This window comes from Salmo salar, chromosome ssa20 (genome assembly GCF_905237065.1).
Source record: "Salmo salar chromosome ssa20, Ssal_v3.1, whole genome shotgun sequence".
NCBI classification, from domain to species: Eukaryota; Metazoa; Chordata; class Actinopteri; order Salmoniformes; family Salmonidae; genus Salmo; species Salmo salar.
Window position 1 is genome coordinate 28,998,381 of NC_059461.1, and position 21,266 is coordinate 29,019,646.

General features: G+C 44.2%; 2 protein-coding genes across 3 annotated transcripts in view; both read right to left on the minus strand.

The window, feature by feature from the left end:
* Nucleotides 1–442: 442 nt before the first annotated feature.
* Nucleotides 443–2,231, minus strand: LOC106580389 (P-selectin glycoprotein ligand 1). Its single transcript, XM_014161396.2, has 2 exons — nucleotides 1,925–2,231; nucleotides 443–1,364 (listed from the first exon to the last, which is right to left on the minus strand). The coding sequence occupies exon 2, from the start codon at nucleotides 1,352–1,354 to the stop codon at nucleotides 611–613; it is 744 nt and encodes a 247-aa protein (XP_014016871.2). The 5' UTR covers nucleotides 1,355–1,364; nucleotides 1,925–2,231; the 3' UTR covers nucleotides 443–610.
* A 1,598-nt stretch (nucleotides 2,232–3,829) lies between these two features.
* LOC106580313 (coronin, actin binding protein, 1Ca) overlaps nucleotides 3,830–21,266 on the minus strand; it is a 73,299-nt gene continuing 55,862 nt past the window's right edge. For both annotated transcript variants that reach the window (XM_014161188.2, XM_045703168.1), the window contains 9 exons: nucleotides 14,298–14,420; nucleotides 12,702–12,831; nucleotides 10,671–10,852; nucleotides 10,393–10,512; nucleotides 10,162–10,266; nucleotides 9,790–9,935; nucleotides 9,053–9,110; nucleotides 8,552–8,794; nucleotides 3,830–7,090 (listed from right to left, as the gene is read on the minus strand). In XM_014161188.2, the coding sequence (XP_014016663.1) occupies nucleotides 6,971–7,090; nucleotides 8,552–8,794; nucleotides 9,053–9,110; nucleotides 9,790–9,935; nucleotides 10,162–10,266; nucleotides 10,393–10,512; nucleotides 10,671–10,852; nucleotides 12,702–12,831; nucleotides 14,298–14,420 (1,227 nt within the window). In that variant the 3' untranslated portion in view covers nucleotides 3,830–6,970. The remainder of the gene's footprint in view (nucleotides 7,091–8,551; nucleotides 8,795–9,052; nucleotides 9,111–9,789; nucleotides 9,936–10,161; nucleotides 10,267–10,392; nucleotides 10,513–10,670; nucleotides 10,853–12,701; nucleotides 12,832–14,297; nucleotides 14,421–21,266) is intronic.

Consider the following 21,266-nt stretch of genomic DNA (forward strand, 5'->3'; position numbering starts at 1 on the left):
CTTTCTTCAATATCAAAGTCAAAGTCCTCACTTCCCCCTTGCCATTACACACAGTTGAATCAGTATTCTCTAAAATGTACAAAAAGTGGTCTTGTCCATGTTGACCTTTAGTGGATATTTATGTTCTCCACAGGGCGAGTCCCTATTTTCCCCCTGCTTCTCACAGAGATCTTTAATTATGTGCTCCAGATTACAGCCCGTCTCCATGCAGCCTACACGACCAGCTCACAGAGGGCCCGTCTTTCATCATATCACACATGTACAAACCTAACATATAAAATGTACAGTCAGCTACAAACATGTGCCTCAGAACTGTTTTGCCCATGGCTGTTTGGAGCACCTCTTGCCTCAGCATTTTTGTAATAAGATTCGATAGAGGTTGAAGAATTCAGTATGACAGAAACATTTTTTAAATGTTTTTATTCAGTATCTACAGGGAAGGTCAGGTATACACATGCTTCGCCATAGTGATAGATTTGTATTTGTCATTAGAATAACAGTGAGTTAAGCAATGCAATTCTTTTTCTGTATAAGGACAAAACATTTGCTATGTAGCTGACAGAAAGCTCAAGTGTGTTATTGTGTATTGTGAGTTTGACTGTGTGAAGTGTTACAAGCCTCCGTCAAGGTCTGGGATGAAGCTGTTGAGAGTGAGATTGTCCCCCTCGCTGTCCTCTGTGCTGGGCATTAGGGTGATGTTGCTTATGGGGCATCTGTATCTCCCCTGGCCTCCATAAGTGGTTTTGGTGGGGACCATTGCTGAGATGCACACCATCTCTGTGCCCTGTCCCTGCCGCTGCTGGGCCCTGTGTCTGTATCTGCTGCCTGTCAGTTTGGTCAGGAGGATGACGGTGCTGACAATGAACATTGTCATCACAGCAGCCAGCACAGCGATGATGATCAGGCACTGACCTATCAGCCTTCTCCCCTTAGGGGTCATGGTCGGGCATGTCACTCTGTTCGAGACACTGACGCTTCCTGCAATGGAGGATTTTGCTGTCCCTTCAGTGAAGGAGTTGATGGCAGTGGTAGGGTTGGGTGGATGCAGGGCTGATGGGACAGGTGTTTGTTTAACTCTCACAGTGGTGTGGGAGAGCTCAGTCTCATGGTCTGTCTCTGATGTTTCAGTTCTCATTGTTTGCTGGGTAACGGAGACTTCTGTTGCGTTTTCGGTCAGGTCTTTGTTGAGGGCTACAGGGGGTGTTGTTTGAGGTGGTAGCTCAGACAGGTTTGACTCCTGGGGTCCATGGGTTGCTACCTCCCCGTGGCTAGATAGACATCTTGAGACCGCCTTGCTTGACAGAACCAGAAGTAACACAAGAGCTGGAAATCTCCCAGGCTTTGGGGTAAACATGGTGGCAAATCTGCGAAGGGAAACGATAACAGCAAAAATATAAAGACTATGTTCAAGGAAACAGTGGTACAACTCAGATGTTCATCACAAAACTATGAGGCATAGCTATGCCCAATTCAAACCTTCCTGTTTTACACTACCTTAGCATGCGCTAAGGAAGAACCAATGTGATAAGTGCTATGAGACAAAAAAGTGAGAAAAGTAACTTTACATTACAGAACACCGCACCGAAATGCCATAACTGTCATGCACAAATAACCAATACTTGTAATAATACGGTATACATTTGCTTAATATTTAAGATGGTGTTGCTCAACATCACTTTGAGCCTGTGTAAAGGGATCAATTTCCTTTATAACATTTTTTTGGTGACAGTGACTGATAATCGTCTGCAATACAACCACATCTATATCCACCCCATCATTGATGTTGCAACGTTTCCTCAGCATTTCAGAGAAAACTAATCAATCTAATTAAAGGTTGTTATTTAAAAAGTGGAGACTTTGTAGTAACTGTATACTAGCTCATGCAGCCCAACACTTCTGATCATCCCACTACTATGACACTTACCCAAATGCTGGGGGAGAAGTCTTGTTTTGTGGTATATTGGCCCCTCAACCAGCAGATTGTTCACTGTCAAGCAAGAAGCGAGACATTGGCTGATCTGTGAGGAATACAGGAAGCATGCTGCCTTTCACAGAAGTGAAGCTGTTTTTTTTATTTTTAACACTGACACAAGTGTTAAGCTTACAAATGAGGAATGGGGTATGGTCGCATACATGGGTTTCAGACAAGGAAAGCTAGAATATCTTGATAAAGAATAGCAAGTATGTGAGAGCAAAAGTATATGAGCGTACACTTAATACCTTGACATACAGTGCATTTGTAAAGTATTCAGACACCAAATCAAATCAAATGTATTTATATAGCACTTCTTACATCAGCTGATATATCAAAGTGATTAACAGAAACCCAGCCTAAAACCCCAAACAGCAAGTAATGCAGATGTAGAAGCACCCGCATTGCCATTTATTACATTACAGCCTTATTCTAAAATTAATTAAATCAAAATTGTTTCTACACACAATACCCCATAATGGACAAAGCTAAAACAGGTTTAGAAATTTGTGCAAATGTAAAAGAAAATTTAAGAAAAGAAATCTTACATAACGAGACTCAAAATTGAGGTTAGGTGCACCCTGTTTCCATTGATCATCCTTGAGATGTTTCTACAACTTGATTGGAGTACACTTGTGGTAAATTTAATTGATTGGACCGGATTTGGGAAGGCACATACCTGTCTATATATAAGGTCCCACAGTTGACAGTGCATGTCAGAGTAAAAACCAAGCCATGAGTTCGAAATAATTCCTCATAGGGCTTCGAGACAGGATTGTGTGAGGGACAGATCTGGGGAAGGGTACCAAAAATGCCTGCATCATTGAAGATCCCCAAGAAAACAGTGGCCTCCATTCTTAAATGGAAGAAGTTTGGAACCACCAAGACTCTTCCTCGAGCCTGCCACCCGGTCAAACTGAGCTGGCCGCCCTGCCACTCCTCAGTAAAAGGCAAGATCGCTCGCTTGGAGTTTGCCGAAAGGCACATAAAGGACTCTCAGACCATGAGAAACAAGATTCTCTGGTCTGATGAAACCAACATTGAACTCTTTGGCCTGAATGCCAAGCGTCACGTCTGGAGGAAACCTGCACCATCCCTAAGGTGAAGCATGGTGGTGGCAGCATCATGCTATGGGGATGTTTTTCAGCAGCAGGGACTGGGAGACTAGTCAGGATCGAGGGAAAGATGAACGGAGCAAAGTAGAGAGATCCTTGATGAAAACCTGCTCTAGAGCGCTCAGGACCTCAGATTGGGGCGAAGGTTCACCTTCCAAAACAGGACAACGACCTTAAGCACATAGCCAAGACAACGCAGAAGTGGCTTCAGGACAAGTCTCAATGTCCTTGAGTAGCTCGGCCAGAGCCCAGACTTGAACCCGATCGAACATCTGGAGAGATTTGAAAATAGCTGTGCAGCGTTGCTCCCCATCCAACCAGACAGACCTTGAGAGGATTTGCAGAGAATGAGAGAAACTCCAAATACAGGTTTGCCAAGCTTAACGTCATATCCAAGACTCGAGGCTGTAATCGCCGCCATAGGTGCTTCAACAAAGTGCTGAGTAAAGGTTTTGAATACCTATGTAAATGTGATATTTTAGCAAATGTATTTAAAAAATAAACTTTCTACAAACCTGTTTGGTGCTTTTTCATAGGGTATTGTGTGTAGATTGAGGAAGAAAAACAACTCAATCCATTTTAGAGTAAGGCTGTAACGTAACCAAATGTGGAAAAACTTGAGGGATCTGAACACTTTCCAAATGCACTGCATCTCAGATATTGCTTGTTTGAAGATGGTCAAGTCATGTTTGCTGTTTGCCCAGTCCTCTGCATCACTCATTAACTTGACAACAGAATACACTTATTTTTCAATTTCTTTATTCATTTTTCTGATAATCGATAAGTTTGATACTTGAAGCAGAAAAAAAATGAACAAAAATGCTCTACAGACCTCCACAAGAGGCTGAATTCTTGTTTGTTTTTCTTCTGTTATTAATTTCTCTTTTTTGTATTTATAATACCTGTGATAGAATGGAGATTCTGTTCAGTCATGATGCATTATGGCAAGGAACGCAGACAAGAGGTAACTTTCAAAACCCAACTCCCAAACACACTGCAGCCCAAAACAATAAACAAAACAAATAAATGAAAACAAATATTTACAAAGCTTTAAATCATTTTCTAGGCCTTTATTTCAAACATCACATACATCTCTCTACAGCATATTTCTCCAACCTACAGTGTCCCTTTGAATAGCTATTCACCAATATTCCAAACACCACAGCTCTCGCTGCCTTGAGTGGACCAAGGAGGCTGAGGAGAAGCACTTACAGGGCAGTACAGGACAAGGCCCAAGACAACCTCCCCTGACAGATTCATATCTCTACAGCACAGTAGAACACATTGAAGTAATTCTCAACCCCAATAAAATATTACAGAACACCAGTCGATGCATATTTAGTGTAAAATTGCATCCTCGGATGTAATCTTAGATCCTGTGAGGCCAAGATGGAGTGATTGATATAAACATACATTTCTCAGTGCTTTCTATGCCCAACACCCACTGTTAAAGTTCCTCTCAGGGTGCCCATCCACTCTCTCCTGCTAAATAACTCACACCATTCTCAAACCGCAGAAATCATTAAGCACTTCCTGTGCACAACTCTATGGCACTTTCTGATCTCTTCAGTGGCATAAACTTTAAAAGCTAACAAACTCTGAACCTTAAACCTAACCCACCCTCCCGCTGAAAAAAAAATGCATGACAACAGAACTATTATCGCAGTTGGCAACACCATCAAATATTCGGACGATCCAAACGACTCCTTGTTCCTCTGATTCTCTAGTGATGTGACAGAGTATTTAAGGGGAAACTATTTAAAATCCTGATAAGGAAGTACATAGTGGGATATCTGCAACGGGAGAGCCGGAGAAGGAAGCACAGGATAAAACGCACAGTGTATTAACATCACCACACCACCCCATTCTGTTATCATAGGCCAGAACCTTGGTCACACCCTACAGTGAATCCATATAATAATCTAAAAATCCCCCTCACATTATCTATCTGAAAAAATAAAAAAAGTGCATCCTCTACAACTCCAACCAGGCCAAAGACATACGAGACAAATTCACACATCCTGAAAGTCTTCCTTCTCCACGTTACATCTTGTCAACCAACAGTCAAAATTGTTGTTTCAGACACACCCCTGTTTCTCACTCTCTGGTTGGCTGTATGGATATGGGCCAATGAAGTGGTGAATAGTGAGCATCATGACACACACACCTTGAACACAAGGGCATGGTTCAACAATCGGGTTTATGACAGCGCAAACACCTCAAATCAAATCAAAGGCAGAACAAGGCTGATACACTGCTAAAAGTCTGGAAATGTTTACCAGCTACATAGACCACAATTCCATTGGTCCTTCTCTGGGCAGCACACAGGACATTGCCACAAGAACCCGTACAAGCCACCCAGGTAACTCCATGTCATGAGTCAGCAGAACTGGAACTTACAGTGCAGAGCTTATTACAGTACATACATATCATCTGTGTCACAGGGCCAGAGGGGGACAATGACAAACAAGGAACATAGTGGCAAACTATGGCACATTTGTTTCATGAGACTGGAACGCTAACAATGCTGATGGCAGAGGTCACCTAAATGACTGGAACGCTAACAATGCTGATGGCAGAGGTCACCTAAATGACTGGAACGCTAACAATGCTGATGGCAGAGGTCACCTAAATGACTGGAACGCTAACAATGCTGATGGCAGAGGTCACCTAAATGACTGGAACGCTAACAATGCTGATGGCAGAGATCACCTAAATGACTGGAACGCTAACAATGCTGATGGCAGAGGTCACCTAAATGATTCAAAAGGATTTGTGCATTGTAAACAACTCCAAAAAAGAAAAACAGTTCAAGTGAACATCTAAGGCTATGAGAAGGTGCAGGGTGAAATCTCACCTGTCGTTTTCATCTACAAAGCTAAGGGGAGTCCACTGATAACCTTTCTGTTCCACAAAATTTATGGAGATGATCAAAGCGTTGTTCAAGTTTCAAACATAAGTTAAACCAGGTATCAAATGATATGTAAGGACTGCATGTTTGCTGCTTGCTTAGTAAAACAAGCTAGAGTAAGAGAGATCAAAGATGGAGAATAAAACAGTGGAGATTCAAATCTCGAGTAGAATATCTATGAATGTATTAACTCTGGTCAGAATCAAGAGATGTTAACAAGTGTACAGACAGTGGTCCTGTTAAGATGGGAGGAGAGGGAAGGATTTAGAGGTTCAGAAAATCCAGGCGGGAGAGCGAGAACACTTACAGCAGGAATCACACCAACACTTTAACACCTCAGAGCTTTTCGGCAAAGACAACAGAAGTACTATGAGTGTTTGATAATTTCTCATAATGAGTTGGTTCTCCTCCATTGTCTTTTACAGTAATTGTTTGATTATTGAAATCTGCCCTCCCCCTTATCACATTACCAGCCTATTGCATTGTCCCTTAACAGTTCGTATTTTGAATCTTCCTGGAAAACAAAGAATCTTTTTTTTCTTTTTCATCTAAGAAAAATACTGTCAAGGAGGTGTGTAAACATAACTCCTTTAAAATTTGGCAACATAAGTAGTTGGGGTAGACAAAATACTGATACCTACATATAAAACATTTGGGTTTACCCAAATAGAAATGGTTCACATTGGAATTTTCTTGGTCACAATCTTAAAAGCAAAAGGAATATGAAAGACTTTTTCATACAACAAGACTAAACCGCCACTTATTAAAAGGAATGGAATAGTTTGCCATGTTTCTCTCTTATTCCATCATGTTAACAGGGTTAGGAGCTGGCTAAGAAAAGTTAATCTCGGAATGTTGCTTGGGATCGTTGCTAGGCAGGTTTCAGGCGGAACGCTGTCATTGAGATTGGCAGTGACGGGTCCCGCCCACCTCCTAGCCAATGGATCGTCCTGAATTTTGGTGGGAGGGTCCTTAAATGGCAATCTTGGACATCTGCTCCTCGAGTTGGATGATTCGCTTCTCCTGACTGCTGACCAGGTCCTTGAGGGATTTGATTTCTTTCAAGACCTCATCCAGTTTAGCTTCGTTTTTCTGAGGAATACAGAGACAGGTGCAAGACATGAGGCCCTTTCTGGAGATGTTGGTACCAGTCCTAGTATAGTTAAAGCTTTTACACCAAGACAAAATGACTAAATTCAACCGATTTGGTATATTGTCATCTAATACCAAATTTAGGGTCTACAGCAAGGTTCCATAACTGACAGCCTGTAGGTGATTTTATATGGCACCCAAACAAGCAATTAAAAATATATATATTTTTTTATTGTTGGACATAAAATACTGTAAAAACACCAGCAAATCAGCTCCAAATGATTCTTTTGGAATTCTGTTCCAAACTACTCCCACAGAGAGAGATATGTGATCATACAAAATGTATGAGGTTTGAAATGATTGTTTTCTTCAAATATTATATCCGTTTTGGGCTTCTTGCAGTCATTTTGCAGTCTACAAAATATTTGTAATTATGTACCAGCCCCCTGACCGTCCCCCCAAGAAAAAAAACAATTGGCCCGTGACTGAATCTAGTTGATGATCCCAGGTCTACACACTGTATATATTTAGTGAATTTCTCCAGATGCCTTTTTAATCCTGACATCCATTCTATCCCTGCAGGCATGCTACGCTGCAGGCATGCTACGCTGCAGGCATGCTACGCTGCAGGCATGCCGGGCTCCAGTATCCCGTAGCCCCCAGAGGGTTAACATGGTGCGCCTGCAGGCTGCAGAGCAGCAGCCCAGTCTGCCATGATTACAGGCCAGAGCTGCAGATCGAAGCGGAGGCCAGGGCTGGGCCCTACGCGGGCAGCTGTGTTGTGGGCGAAGTGGGGCAGGAGCAGCAACCGCCCCTCATTGAGTCAGAGAGAGCGAGGGGGGTGGAGACTTCTAGTAACCACCTTATGAAGTCAGGCAGCCACCCCCTTCTAAAACACTCCCAGCCAACAAACTCTTCATGTTCCAAGGCCCCAGCTGCAATATGTCAAGGCCAGGGCTGAACTAAAGGCCATTTAATGACTGTTTCAGTGGTGAAAGTGGTGGTGGGTGTGGCGATCATCAGACTAGTCCTGGGAAAGCACTGTACATACCCAAGGAGATACATACTGTAATGTTGATATACTGACCCAGTCTGGTGTCAACTTTCACTCAAAACACTAGTGGTACATTGCACATACAGAATAATATCCTGGTGTCTGGTGAGTAGTACTTGTTTACATAAAATAGAGCAGTGTTTCCCAACTCCTGTCCTTTAGTACCCAGAACAGTACATATTTTTATTGTAGTCCCGAACCCTGATTCAACTTGTCAACTAATCATCAGGCCCTCTGAGGTTAATCAGGTATGTTAGTCAGGACTACAACACAAATGTGTGCCGTTGAGGATACTCTAGGACTGGAGTTGGGACCACTGAAATAGAGTGGAGAGAGACTATGTCTCTCCCATACAACCCAGTCAGAGTCCTCGACAGACAGACAGACAGACAGACAGCAGTCCTCACTCTGGATGGAGTGGGAGAGGCAGACTTGTTGGCTGGGCCCCTTTTCTCCGTGTTCTTGCTCAGCTTGTTGTCCAGGATGTTTTTCTTGACCACCTTGAGGTCGCGGTTCTTGCCAGGGACGTAGCCGTTCTTCAGGGATATGAGGATGGGCTCGCCATTCTTCCCCTCGAACCAATCCTCCGCCTCGATGGCACAGTCTGGTCCTGCCGTGTCTGGGTACAGGTCATCCTGGAACAGGTCAGACTGCAGAGCGAGAGCGGCACAGAGACTGCTGTTAGAGAACGCTGTACCAAACACATAGGGCCCGTTAACTGGACACAGATTAAACAATCCTGGATGAAAAAGCATTCTCTATGGAGATTCTTCATTGATCTTGCTTTCTTAATGTGTCCAGTAAATCACCCTATAATATTCTATCCCTCAAAACAGACAGTTAAATGTGGCATTGATTGTTGAAATCATTCATATTTCGACTGTCTAGATCAGAATGAAGAAGCTCACCTTTCTGGGCACAGTCATGATGATAGGCTCACACTTCCTTTCATGCAGTTTATAAAACCTGCCAACATAGAAGCAAAAATAAGTATATTATTCACAACATCACATAACAGGCCCCCTGTCTAACATCCTTTTACAAACACTGCAGCCCAGCACAATGCACTTCTACTTCCAGGACACTGGCAATACTCTCAGGAAGCCTCAGTAAACATGGAGTTGTATAACTGCATGGTACACAATTCTGGTTGGCAGGGCCTGAGTTAATCAGTTTATAAGGAGAGAGCTCTCCTCCAACATGTGGTTATGTGCTGCCTCCTGGTGGACATGGACAGGTAATAGCGCCACATCACAAGTCGTCTTCCGTTTAGGGCCACCTCATAGACCCTCATCGTAGACCAAGCCAAGCACCACCCCACTTGGTTCTAGACCTTCAACTAGACCTTCAACTAGACCTTCAACTAGACCTTCAACTAGACCTTCAACTAGACCTAGACCTTCAACTAGACCTTCAACTAGACCTAGACCTTCAACTAGACCTTCAACTAGACCTAGACCTTCAACTAGACCTTCAACTAGACCTTCAACTAGACCTTCAACTAGACCTTCAACTAGACCTTCAACTAGACCTTCAACTAGACCTTGCTGAAATGAATCAGGGGTGTGCCCAACAAAACATGGTATTCAGATATGATAGAGCAGTCCTAAAATGGCTGATCATTTCCCTATCCAACGAGCCCTACCTGGCGATCTCACACTTGTTGACATCCAGACCTCTCTTGGGCATGTATCCCATCCCCCTCTGGGGCTCCTTGGTGGTGAAGGTGCTGAGGTAGTGGACAAATGGGGCCTCATCCGTGATCTCAAAGTAGCGGATGCTGCTGTCGCCCTACAAACCAGAGACAAGATGACGGCCTTTTAGTGTTTGTCTGAATTCCTTTTTTTAATGACTCAATGAGCAGCAAGACTAAAGTTTATGATACAGTATGATATTTTAGTAATGGCTTCATGGATAACACTTCAACATGCATAACTTCATGGATCAAAGTAAGTCACTTGCACAGCAGATCAAATGGATGTGTATGTATGTAATCTTCCGAAAAAACTCCACTCACCTTACCACACAGGTAAACCACATTGGTGTCTGGGTCATAGAAGGGCAAGAGAACTCCATTGCTGGTGTCCATCTCATGCACTGAGATGGCCTCGTCCATGGCTTGCTGTAAATGAAACATTGACATAGTCAGTTACTGAGCAGTCCAGTAACATCTTTAATATAGGGAATATAGGGTTCCGTTTGGGACTCAGCCAGGAGTTGTGATGGTGAGGAGGACGGGGTGACCCACCGGGTTCCACAGGGCTAGCTGTCTCTCACTCATACGGCTGAAGCCTGTGGTGAACACGTTCCCGTCCGACAGGAAGATGGCCCTCATGGGCCGCGCCCCCTCATGGGCCTTCTCCTTCTCCTGTGACACAGAGGGTCAACATCAACATAATGTACGTACATCCTAAATCCTCACCTCAGAGATCCCTTCAAATTAGATTTTTTGGGGGGGAAGTTACCGGAATTTGACAACCCTATACAGCAGGTTTGTTAGTGAAAAGTATTGTCAGTGGTGCTCACCCCTACGATCTCCTCCTTGCGGGGGTCAATGACACGGATGGTCTTGTCCTTGCAGGCAGTACAGATGAGGCTGCCATTGCGGTTCCAGCAGGCACTGAAGATGACATCAGGGTGCATGTCCTCCAGCTGAATCATGGCTTCGCCCGTCCCCACGTTCCAGATGATGATCAGGTTGTCACAGCCTGAGGATTACACACATTTAACAAATACACAATACACAAGAGAAGCATGGACACAATACCACTGATATGGCAAGATAATACCATCTACAACTCTTAGCTCATTCTGGTTTGGTTCCGACATGGAGGGGGAAAACACGGTGAACATGGTCATTCTCAAAGAGATACTGCGAGATTCTGGCAATTAAGCAATGACGAAGTCTACAGGTAAGGTAGCATACGCTAGTCAGCATTGGCTTGCGAAACTACCTCTTACTTCTGCATGTAGACATGACATCCACAAGTTCATTGGACTCTGGGTAAATTGAAAAACAGCACAATTGCCAAAATCTTGCAGTATCCCTTTAAGGCAATTGTCAGAGTGTCAATGAGGACAGATGTGCGTTGATCAGACATCTCAGTGTTTGGGGAAAATTACGCCACAGGGAATGACAAGCTCACAGCAGATTACCACTTTTCTCAGAGCGAGGAGGGGATGAGAGCGAGAGAGCTGATGGCGACCAAGAATACAACCACAAAAGCAGAGGCACACAGGCTGAACGGAACTATAATGGTAACAAGTACAGGAGGACACTAGTGTTTTCACGATAACAGAATTTTTACTTTTGATACCATCACAATACCACGGCAAAAAAAGGCATTGAGACAGAAACTTCACTACTGCTCTGTTCAATCGTTAGGCATCTTCTGAGTTCATCATTACATTGGAAATGTTTGACGTCAGAGACAGAGACAGCCATGTACGCATTAATGAATCAATTATACAATCAATTTGACTTTGTTGGTTAAAACAAGTACATAACGGAAATCATTTATTTATTAGTACGAAAATGTATACACTCAGCAGTGAGTCACTTTGGATAAGAAAGTCTACTAAATAACTAAAATGTAATTTAAAAAAAATTGGAATGGTGAATCTCTATTGATAAACTGGGTGTAGATGTAGTCTAGGCCTATTCGCAATACAGATGAACACATATTCAATAGAAGTGTGTGTGCATGCATTGCGTAATTGAGCTTGTTTTGGCTGATTTCATCCGTTTCCCTTCCATTTGGGACTTATAAGCATTTCACTGTAAGGTCTACATCTGTTGTATATGGCGCACGTGACAAATAAACTTTGATTTGATATTGTACTGATCAACAACATTTGCGTAGAAGTAACTTGTTTTATAAAAGTGTGCGCTGTCTCTAACATCTAATGACATCATTCACGAGGCAAGACGGTGGCGGTCCATCTGAGCCTTATTCGCACAAAGTCAGTTCGCTAAGGCAATAGATCATCTTTGGGAGAGACATGAGAGAGAGAGACCGATTAAGTGAATAAATAAAGATTTGGTGGCAATCAGCTTTGAAATCAGCATATTTTGCATTATGGTTTGCATATTATCACAAGCAAAGTACTCGGGTAGTGAATTGATGTTAGCTTCAGCTGTAAGCTAGCAAGGAAAGTTAGCCTACAAAGCAGGAAGCTGATAGAATCTTATTGCATTGTAAAGTGTTCTAGCTGTATAGACATTGTTTTGCGAACAGTAATTAACAGGTTCAACATTTCTACATGCTGTGTCGCATTATTCTAGTGTGTAAACTTCTGTGCAGCATTAGTGGGGAGCAAACCTGATGTAGCCCAGACTCCCAATGCAGACTAAGTGGAGCAGGCACAGTGCGCTCGCACTAACGGGGGACCTTCAGCGGCGCTGATAGACTTGTAGCGAAAGTAACAAAAATGTAGCGAAAGTAACAAAGTAGCGAAAGTAACAAAAATGATAGTGCCAAACCATTTTTTATGTTCTAGTATAGAAAAAGTATAGATGTTTTGGTATACCATGCAACACTAGAGAATATCACTCACCGGCACTGAGCAGGACGTTGCGTGCCGTGGGGTGCCATGTGATGATGCCAACCCTTTTGGAGTGTCCCTCCAGGGCCACCACAGGCTCAGACAGGCCAGTAACCAGTCCGTTCTCAGGGATCTGCCACACCTGCAGACAAAGACAAGGGTCAGAGGTCAGGGCATAGCTAGGGTCATTATAGCGTCGCATTCTGAACTTAAATCACATTTTATTTGTCACATGCACCAAATACAACAGGCGTAGACCTTACAGTGAAATGCTTAACTGCATTGTTGGTTTAAGGGCTTGTAAGAAAAATGTGTTAAGTAAAAAATAGAAAATAAAAGTTTAAAAAAATAATTAAACAGCAGCAGTAAAATAACAATAGCGAGGATATATACAGGGGGGTACCAGTACAGAGTAAATATGCGGGGGCACCGGTTAGTCGAGGTAATATATACATGTAGGTAGAGTTAAAGTGTCAGAGAGTATGGCTGCAGTTCCCCTGCTGTTACGTGTCGTAAAGCACTAAACTAAATCGACCGCAGAAAGCAGTACATTCACATGAACTAACTTGTCAAAAACTCTTCTAGATTGACATTACTGTGACAGGAAGTTAGTAGATCACAACCATGAGACTCAAGGGGGCGGCAGAGATCTAAAGTCACTCACCATAGTGACGTACATCCTGAGTAGCTTACTCCCCACTGACAATACAGCCAGTAGACTATACAAATGAGGTAAACATTGCAGAATCAGAACATTAATCTATGGAAATAAAGACTAAAGTTGAAAGTGATTATCTCTATGATCGCCGACAGCAGTAGACTGACATTATGAAAGGCATGTGGTTCAGTAGTCAAACCACCGCATTACTACTGAACCACTACACTAATCAGAGCTTCTACTCCAGCTGCAATAGGTCACTATGGTTACAGCAGTCTCTCAACAGCAACAGCAGCGCATCAGGAAACGTAATCTAAAGTCAACATTACTTTTAGGGAACCCATTTAGTGTGTATTTCTAGCAGCAATATTTAAATATTCTGAAGAGAGAGGAACCTTTGGCAGTTCAACTTCTGTAAATGCACTCGGAACACTGCATCCATTTCACAGACATGTCTACTTCTGGTGTTCAGAGAGTTGCATGGGGAAGTCAACGCCTACAGGTGGGGAAGTGGTAGAAGCATACCGAAGTATACTGCGCAAACTGATCACTGCCGTTCACAGCCCAAATAAGGACATATGGAGAAAAGTACAGCACCAGCCTCAAACAAGTTAGTGACCTCAGCCATATAAAAAGGCTAAATCATTCCCCAGAGCTGATTCCTATACAACATGTCTCTCTCTGCGTCCAATCTAATCCAGACTAGAGGGTGAGCCCTGCCTGCACCCATGCTTAGCTACCCTATCACTATCTGAATCAGCACCCTTCCCTACGCTATCAGTGTCTGGCCTTTCACAACCAAAACGTGTCATCTCCTGTCGGTTGGCATTGGTGAGAGGGTGTGTGTAGATTGACAGGTTAAGTATGAACAAACATTGCTGTACGGCTCCACTGAGAGGCACAGTCTCTGCTGAGGCGTGTGTCAGGGAGAGGGGTGATTGTAACCTTACCATAACTGTGCAGTCCTCCGAGCCGCTGGCGATGACCTGGTCATTGTGGGGGCACCAGTCGATGTCCAGCACAGGGCCCGTGTGACCACACACTGTGGGGTAGGCCTTGTCAATGCGGCCTGACTGTGGAGAAACAAGCAGAGACAGACATGAGATCAGTCACGGATGTCTATGACGCCTGGTGATCTGAGGGAACAACTTGACCCGAGTTTAAACCATGAAATCACAGGGTCAGGCCGACCAACCAGAGACCATGTACAAAACATGGAGTATGCAATTGAGATGTTTCCTGTGAGCCGAGGGCAACAGGCCGAGGAGGAGGAGCTCAGTCAAACATTAACCTGACACATTTTGACTACCTGTATTTAAATCTGGGTTTTCAACCAAATTACACAGTCCATTAACGCATTAAGAGCATAGAGGGGAACAGAGACAAACACAGAGAGAGACTCACCAGCCTAGCACCGTCATAGCCTCTAAAAACGATTTCTGTTTGCAATTCTGCTGCATAGCTATATCCTAGGACTCATGTAGATTACAGGTTACCCTTGTTGAATATGTAAATGAAGGTGTGTTGGTGGTGATGACATCAGACGCACACCAGCAGAAGCTAATTTTTTGCTCTGTAAAGTAAAACCCCTGAGCCTCTTATATAATACCCTTATACACCACACAGGCCAGATGGCCAGAAATCACTTCCCCAGCCATCACACACACAAAACAAAGGAGCCAGACAAAGGGAAGGCTTTCCCACCCTATCAGCTGACTTCCTGATGACATCAGTCTGGTCTGAAGGCGGGTACTATCTTGACCTCTGGCCCTATCGTGAGTGGAGGATCAGGTGCTCTCCACGGTGTGAAGTCTGAGTAATGTGAGGTCTGAAGATGCTGAGGAGGGTTAGGGTTGGATTCGGGAGACTGATGCACCCTTTTCCATGCTCCCGTCAGTTGATTGTCCAACCAGACCACCACAAAGCCCAACAGATGATGTCACCGAGAGAGAGCCCTGCTGGCTGCAGCCATATTTAAAGCATAATGGTCTGCCTCATGAAAATCACTCAATACCCACAGCCATTCTAGCAGTAGACTGGGCACCATGACAACAATGGTTTCAGAGGGGCTAAATTTAAGTGCTGCATATTCAGTCACAGGGAGAGAAGAGCTTTTCCAGGTCTCTACTGTAGACAGAATACATAATAACAGGGCCTGTAAGCATTAGGCACACCAGCCTTTAGTGTTGACTTCAAAACTCAAGAGAAATGCTTAGAATGACCATTCAGATAACCTAAGAGCGTGAAGTCCGAGAGAACAAACATATTCAGGTATAAAGAAGCCCTGTCCTCATGGACATGTAATCGAGGCGTATGTGGACAGAGGGAGGTAACAAACGACGAACCTGAGTGGGCGGTCTAGGCCCTATGTCTAAATGCTTGTGTAACAGCAGGCAGTGGACTGGCCACTAGGACCCAGACAGCCATTTCAGACCAGGATAGGAGTCAGTATGTTGTCTGAAGTCGCCTTCATATTTCTCTATTACTTCCCTGCCTGCTGTGGCACTGGGCCAAACAAGGACTGGCCAGTTCAACTCTGCTGTTCACATGTCACAATACACCACACACAGTGTTAGGTTAAAACCTGATTACAATAGTGGTCAGTGAGTCACAGTAGTTCAACACAAACTAAAATGAATCTCTTTCATTTTGGGAGTGCCAGACATGGCCATGGGGATAGTGGTCATAGAAGACAGTCAATTGGTTCACACCCCAACACACTGCCCAGGACACAATCACAGCCCTCCCTACAGCAGAGTTGGGCCGTGACACAAACATCAGTGATCAAAGTCTGAGTGTACTATACCTGTGTGTGTATATGAATCTAAAAATCACATGACCATGCCTCGCCCTGTCCAGAGAACACTCCCAGAAATCTAACAGAATAATCAGCAGCTGTTCTGGGCCTGTGAGGGAAGGATAGGCTCCTCTGAATACATAGCCAGAGAGGGAGGTGAGCAGTTTCTGGAATGAGAGAAAGGTTGACGTGGTTACAAACAGCGGCCCATATTGCAGCAGTGGGCTGTTAGCAGCAGGATGTGCAGCAGGAAAGACAATACAGTGTAGTGGGGGTGTAGGCTAGCTAGGCTATATCAGCAGAGGACCAGGTGTGACAGAGGGATGTAGGTTAAGCCTGTAATAGTACAGGATACTGCTCAGTACTAGCATTTCCTCTTAGCTGCTTCGGCCTTGCTCAGATCAACAACATACAGCCAGCTAGTGGCTGTGTTCGAGAGCATCAAACTGATGTATCATGGGGAAATTGTGACTGACATTATTGAGTAGTTATTTATGATGCATGGTGATTTGTACAGTCAGTTTCGACACGCCTTTGTTTTTCATCATGCTGGGTGGTTGGTTGTATAATGTCGTTAATGTCAGCAGAAGTGTGGTTTCCCTGGCTTCATGTGATTGTGACATGTTGAGCTGCAGGTTCTCAGTAGACTTTTCTTCACAGGGACAACAAAAGGTGTGCAGATGGCAGACTAGGATCTTGTGTGTGTGTGTAGTACATAGGCCAATACACTGAGCATACAAAACTGTAGGCTCTTTCCGTGACAGACTGACCAGGTGAAAGCTATGATCCCTTATTGATGTCACCTGTTAAATCCACAGACAGGTTAAAAGAAGGCCTCGATACAATTGACACATGGATTGTGTATGTGTGCCATTCAGAGGGTGAATGGGTAAGACAAAATATTTAGTGCCTTTGAACGGGGTTTGGTAGTAGGTGCCAGGCGCAATGGGTTGAGTGAAACAGTTTCTCATGTTTAACAACAATGATCTATCAACCAAAGGACATCCAGCCAACTTGACAACTGTGGGAAGCATTGGAGTCAACATGGGCCAGCATCCCTGTGGAACTCTTTCGACACCTTGTAGAGTACATGCCCTGACTAATGGAGGCTGTTCTGACGGCAAAAGGGGGTGCAACTCAATATTAGGAAGGTGTTCCTAATGTTTTGTTCACTCAGTGGTATTTGCTGCCTGCCTCAGTGGTATTTGCTGCCTGCCTCAGTGGTATTTGCTGCCTGCCTCAGTGGTATTTGCTGCCTGCCTCAGTGGTATTTGCTGCCTGCCTCAGTGGTATTTGCTGCCTGCCTCAGTGGTATTTGCTGCCTGCCTCAGTGGTATTTGCTGCCTGCCTCAGTGGTATTTGCTGCCTGCCTCAGTGGTATTTGCCACTGACATCAGCAGTGTCATGTCCTCTAACTGCTGCCTGGTTCACAGACCCAAGACAGATTAGAGACAGTGCCCCAAATGGCATCCTAATCCCTATATAGTGTACTTCTTATCACCAGAGCCCTATGGGTTCTGGTCAATAGGATGGCGTTATATAGGGGACAGGGTTACATTTGGTACGCACTCGCAGACTAGGAACATGTGCACAGGGTCTAGGGAGGACCTCAGCACTCTACAGGAGACTCACATTTCACATGGAAACTGTTACACACACACACACACACACACACACGTTCAATTGATATGCTTTGTTATTCTTCACCCAAAAAACTAGAAGGAGTACAGTACAGACTGTCCCCCAACCAACATGGTTGACTTGTGAAGAGGGGATAGAGCCCAGCAGCAGTGAGGGGCTGCTGTAGGCCTGGCTGTTAACACACAGTTCACACGGCTGCTGTAGGCCTGTTTACACACAGCTCATAGGGCTGCTGACATGCCGTCCAGCGGGACTGAGAGCCTGTCGTTCCAGTCATTCCACACCCCAGGCAGCTCTGATAGGGCTGTGACTAATGAGAGAGAGGGAGCGGGGGTGTTAAACGCACCACCGAGGTGTTAATTGTGTTTGTCTTTGCTATACACAATATGGAATTCCACGGTCCGAGAGAAGTACAGGAGAGGATCTCGCTTCAAGCCGGAATAAATATTATTTGATAGTGTTCTGATCATCTACAAAAGGCTGGAATGTTGTGTATGGTGAGGTCACTGATGGTTAGGAAAGGACTGTCAATAAACAGATCCTAGCCAAACTGTTGAAACATTTCCAAGGCAGGCACGGCACCACCATGCTGCTGTTTATGAGGAGTACAGACAGTATACACATCTCACTCTTTTACACCACAACTTCTCAACGCATAACCATTTTAGTCATTTAGCAGACATTCTTATCCGGAGTCCAACTTCCTTGATTCAGGTGAACACAGGTAACTAAGATCGATTCTCAGAGATAGTGAAGAGCAGGGAGGACTGGCCTGTGGCAACCTGCCTCTGCTCTGACTGACTCGTTCCTCCCTGAGACGCAGCCTGAGGCAGGTATGTATCGCTGTGTTTACACAGGCAGCCCAATACTGATTAAAAAAAAATGTATCTTCACTATTTTGACTTTTGACCATTAAGATCAGCTCGGGAAAATATGTGATGTGAAAAGATCTGATGTGATTGGTAAAAAAAAAAAATATTAGTATGAAAAAGATTGGAATTGGGCTGCCTGTGTAAACGTAGCCAAAAGATACAGCCAGCCTTGATTCTTATTAGTGTCATAATATTTACCCCCATGTAATTCGGTAACCACAGAACTGTATTGAACTGGAACCATTCCGGAGAAGGTGGTGCCAGGTGAGCAATTGCTAAAGCTGAAGATAAGAGGATAGGCGCTGATAAATGATGCTTGTAAGTACAGAGAACAGTGCTCTAAGCCCTAAGATCAGGCAGAGTACAAGGACCGGCGACAAGTATAAACACAGTGAAGACTGTTAGCTACTTGGCACAGACCCTTTACATGCCTGCCTTGAGTGACATCACAGACCAAACCAGCAAAGAAGCAAGGAATAGCAGACCAGACCACTGGTCATAATCTCCACGGCAAACAGTCCAGTGGGAGAGACAGGAGACTGGGTAGGAGTGTGTCTCATGTAGACAAGGAAGTGGGAGTTGAGACATGTGACAGCCTGTTGAGCAAACAACTGACTTGAGTAGAAAGGCTGAATAGCACAGTCAAAATCATACGCAATTGAGGCAACCCATCAAATAAATAGGCTAAAGCCTGAATTGAATAAAGCCATCCAAATGTAAGCAGACTCCGTCCCCAACATACATTTTTCATTGGATTGTTAAATATGATACTACTGTATTCTGTAAATGACCAGAACACCTAAGGACCTTGACAAGGCTATGTGCTGTATGATATCCTACGAGAGAATGTCAAGCAAGCAGACCTGTTGGATAGCAATAAGTGAAGCTACACAAAATTGTGTCTGAACCTCATAAGATAAACAAAACAAAAACGGACGACGGCAAAGTTAACACTCTGAATCCGTAAAACCCAAGAGAGAGGTGTCACGCACAAGCACATCCTTACAGCAAAACATGTGATACACTATGGGAGGGCTCGTACGCGCATGCTTCCCCTTTGCGCACCATGGAAATGTCCACCTTTCCGCTTCCCTTTGTGAGTGTACGGCCTTGAGAGCACAGCTGAGGCTGCAGACCAGTCAGACCCTGGGCTGGTCTCCATGAGAAATGCAGCACAATGAGAGGAGCGGTACAGTACAGGCAAACTGGACACCACCGTGAGGCGCTCTACTCTGACTGTACATAGCTGGAGATATGCTCCAGCTTTAACACGTGAATGAAAGTAGATCAGAGGGCAGGTGGTCAGAAATGAGTGATGACAGGGCAGGAGCCAAGACCAACATGTGGCTGCCCAGGCCCAGTCAGGTTAGGAAAGTCTTCAGGTACTCAGAGGGGGAGGGGGAAACTATTGCCTAGGGAAATTGTTTTGGAGATCAAAAGAGGAATGAATCCTGGGCCCAGCATGTCTTACAAACCCCATTAACAAAAGGTTTAGAGGGACATGACTGTCACTCAACCAGCAAAACACTACCACTAGTGAGGAGCAATCCTACTTAGTTCATTCACAATGTTCCATACATTTCCTTGCCTTTCAGAAAAAAAAAAATGGAAATTATATACAATGAAAAACTGCACCAAGCAAGCAGTCCTAATCTTTAATTACAAAATCAATGGCACTAATAACAAACAGAACATGGCAATGAGATCCAGAGAGGATCTGGCTGATACAGACAACACTTGACATCAAAAAAATCTCCCTCTCCTCCAGGCCTCTCATCTCCAGCCTATCCCTGGAATCACCGGGAACTGGCAGTGCTGGCAGCCAATGACGAGGCAGGGAGGAAATGGTCCTGTAAGGCTGTCAGGCGGGGTGCAGTGAATGGCCATATATGGTAAAATCTGCAGTCAGCAGGACTCAGTGGCAGCAGTGGCGAAAGCAGTAGCAGTATAGGGCTCCTGGAATACAGATTGAGCAGAGTGGGCAAAGACCATTATAATACCCCCCCCCCTCTTGCATGTTTAAGAGTTAAGTAGGGTGTGTGTTTGTGTGAGAGAGAGGGATTCAGTCAGCCAGAAAGAGCCGGCTTCTGGCTAAAATTCTCTATAAAAAAGCAGATAAATTCTAAAATTTGGCGCAGGCAAACTGTCAGTGAGAATAAATACAAATCTATTGAAAAATACTGCTTTTTAGACCTTCATTGGTATAAATACATTTGACCGGTCATGCTTATCGGTGCAAAGGTCATTTTGCCTAATTTAGTGGAATTAATTTCAGCGTGTGTATTTTTGTTGGCCATTGTGTATCTCATTTAACATACCCGCACAGCATACAGATACAGAGCCTAGTTTGAGAGGAAAATGTCAGACAGCGTGAGAACTGCTGCTACAGCGCATCAAACAGCTCATTCGTTACTGCTGGAGTGAAACGTGCTTTTTTAACTAGTCCAATCATTGCGCAACAATTCTAAATGCAATGGTGTGATAAAAAAAGTTGGTGGCCACGAATAAAAATAGCAAGTATTTTTATTTCTCAACTGGTAATTGAAGCACGCTTCCCATTCACCATCCAAGTGCACAGGCAACGGTAGGGAGGCCTTAGCGCCTCACAC

Excerpts from the sequence above, each read along its gene's own strand:
- LOC106580389 (XM_014161396.2), bottom strand. The coding sequence starts at position 1,354 with ATGTTTACCCCAAAGCCTGGGAGATTTCCAGCTCTTGTGTTACTTCTG.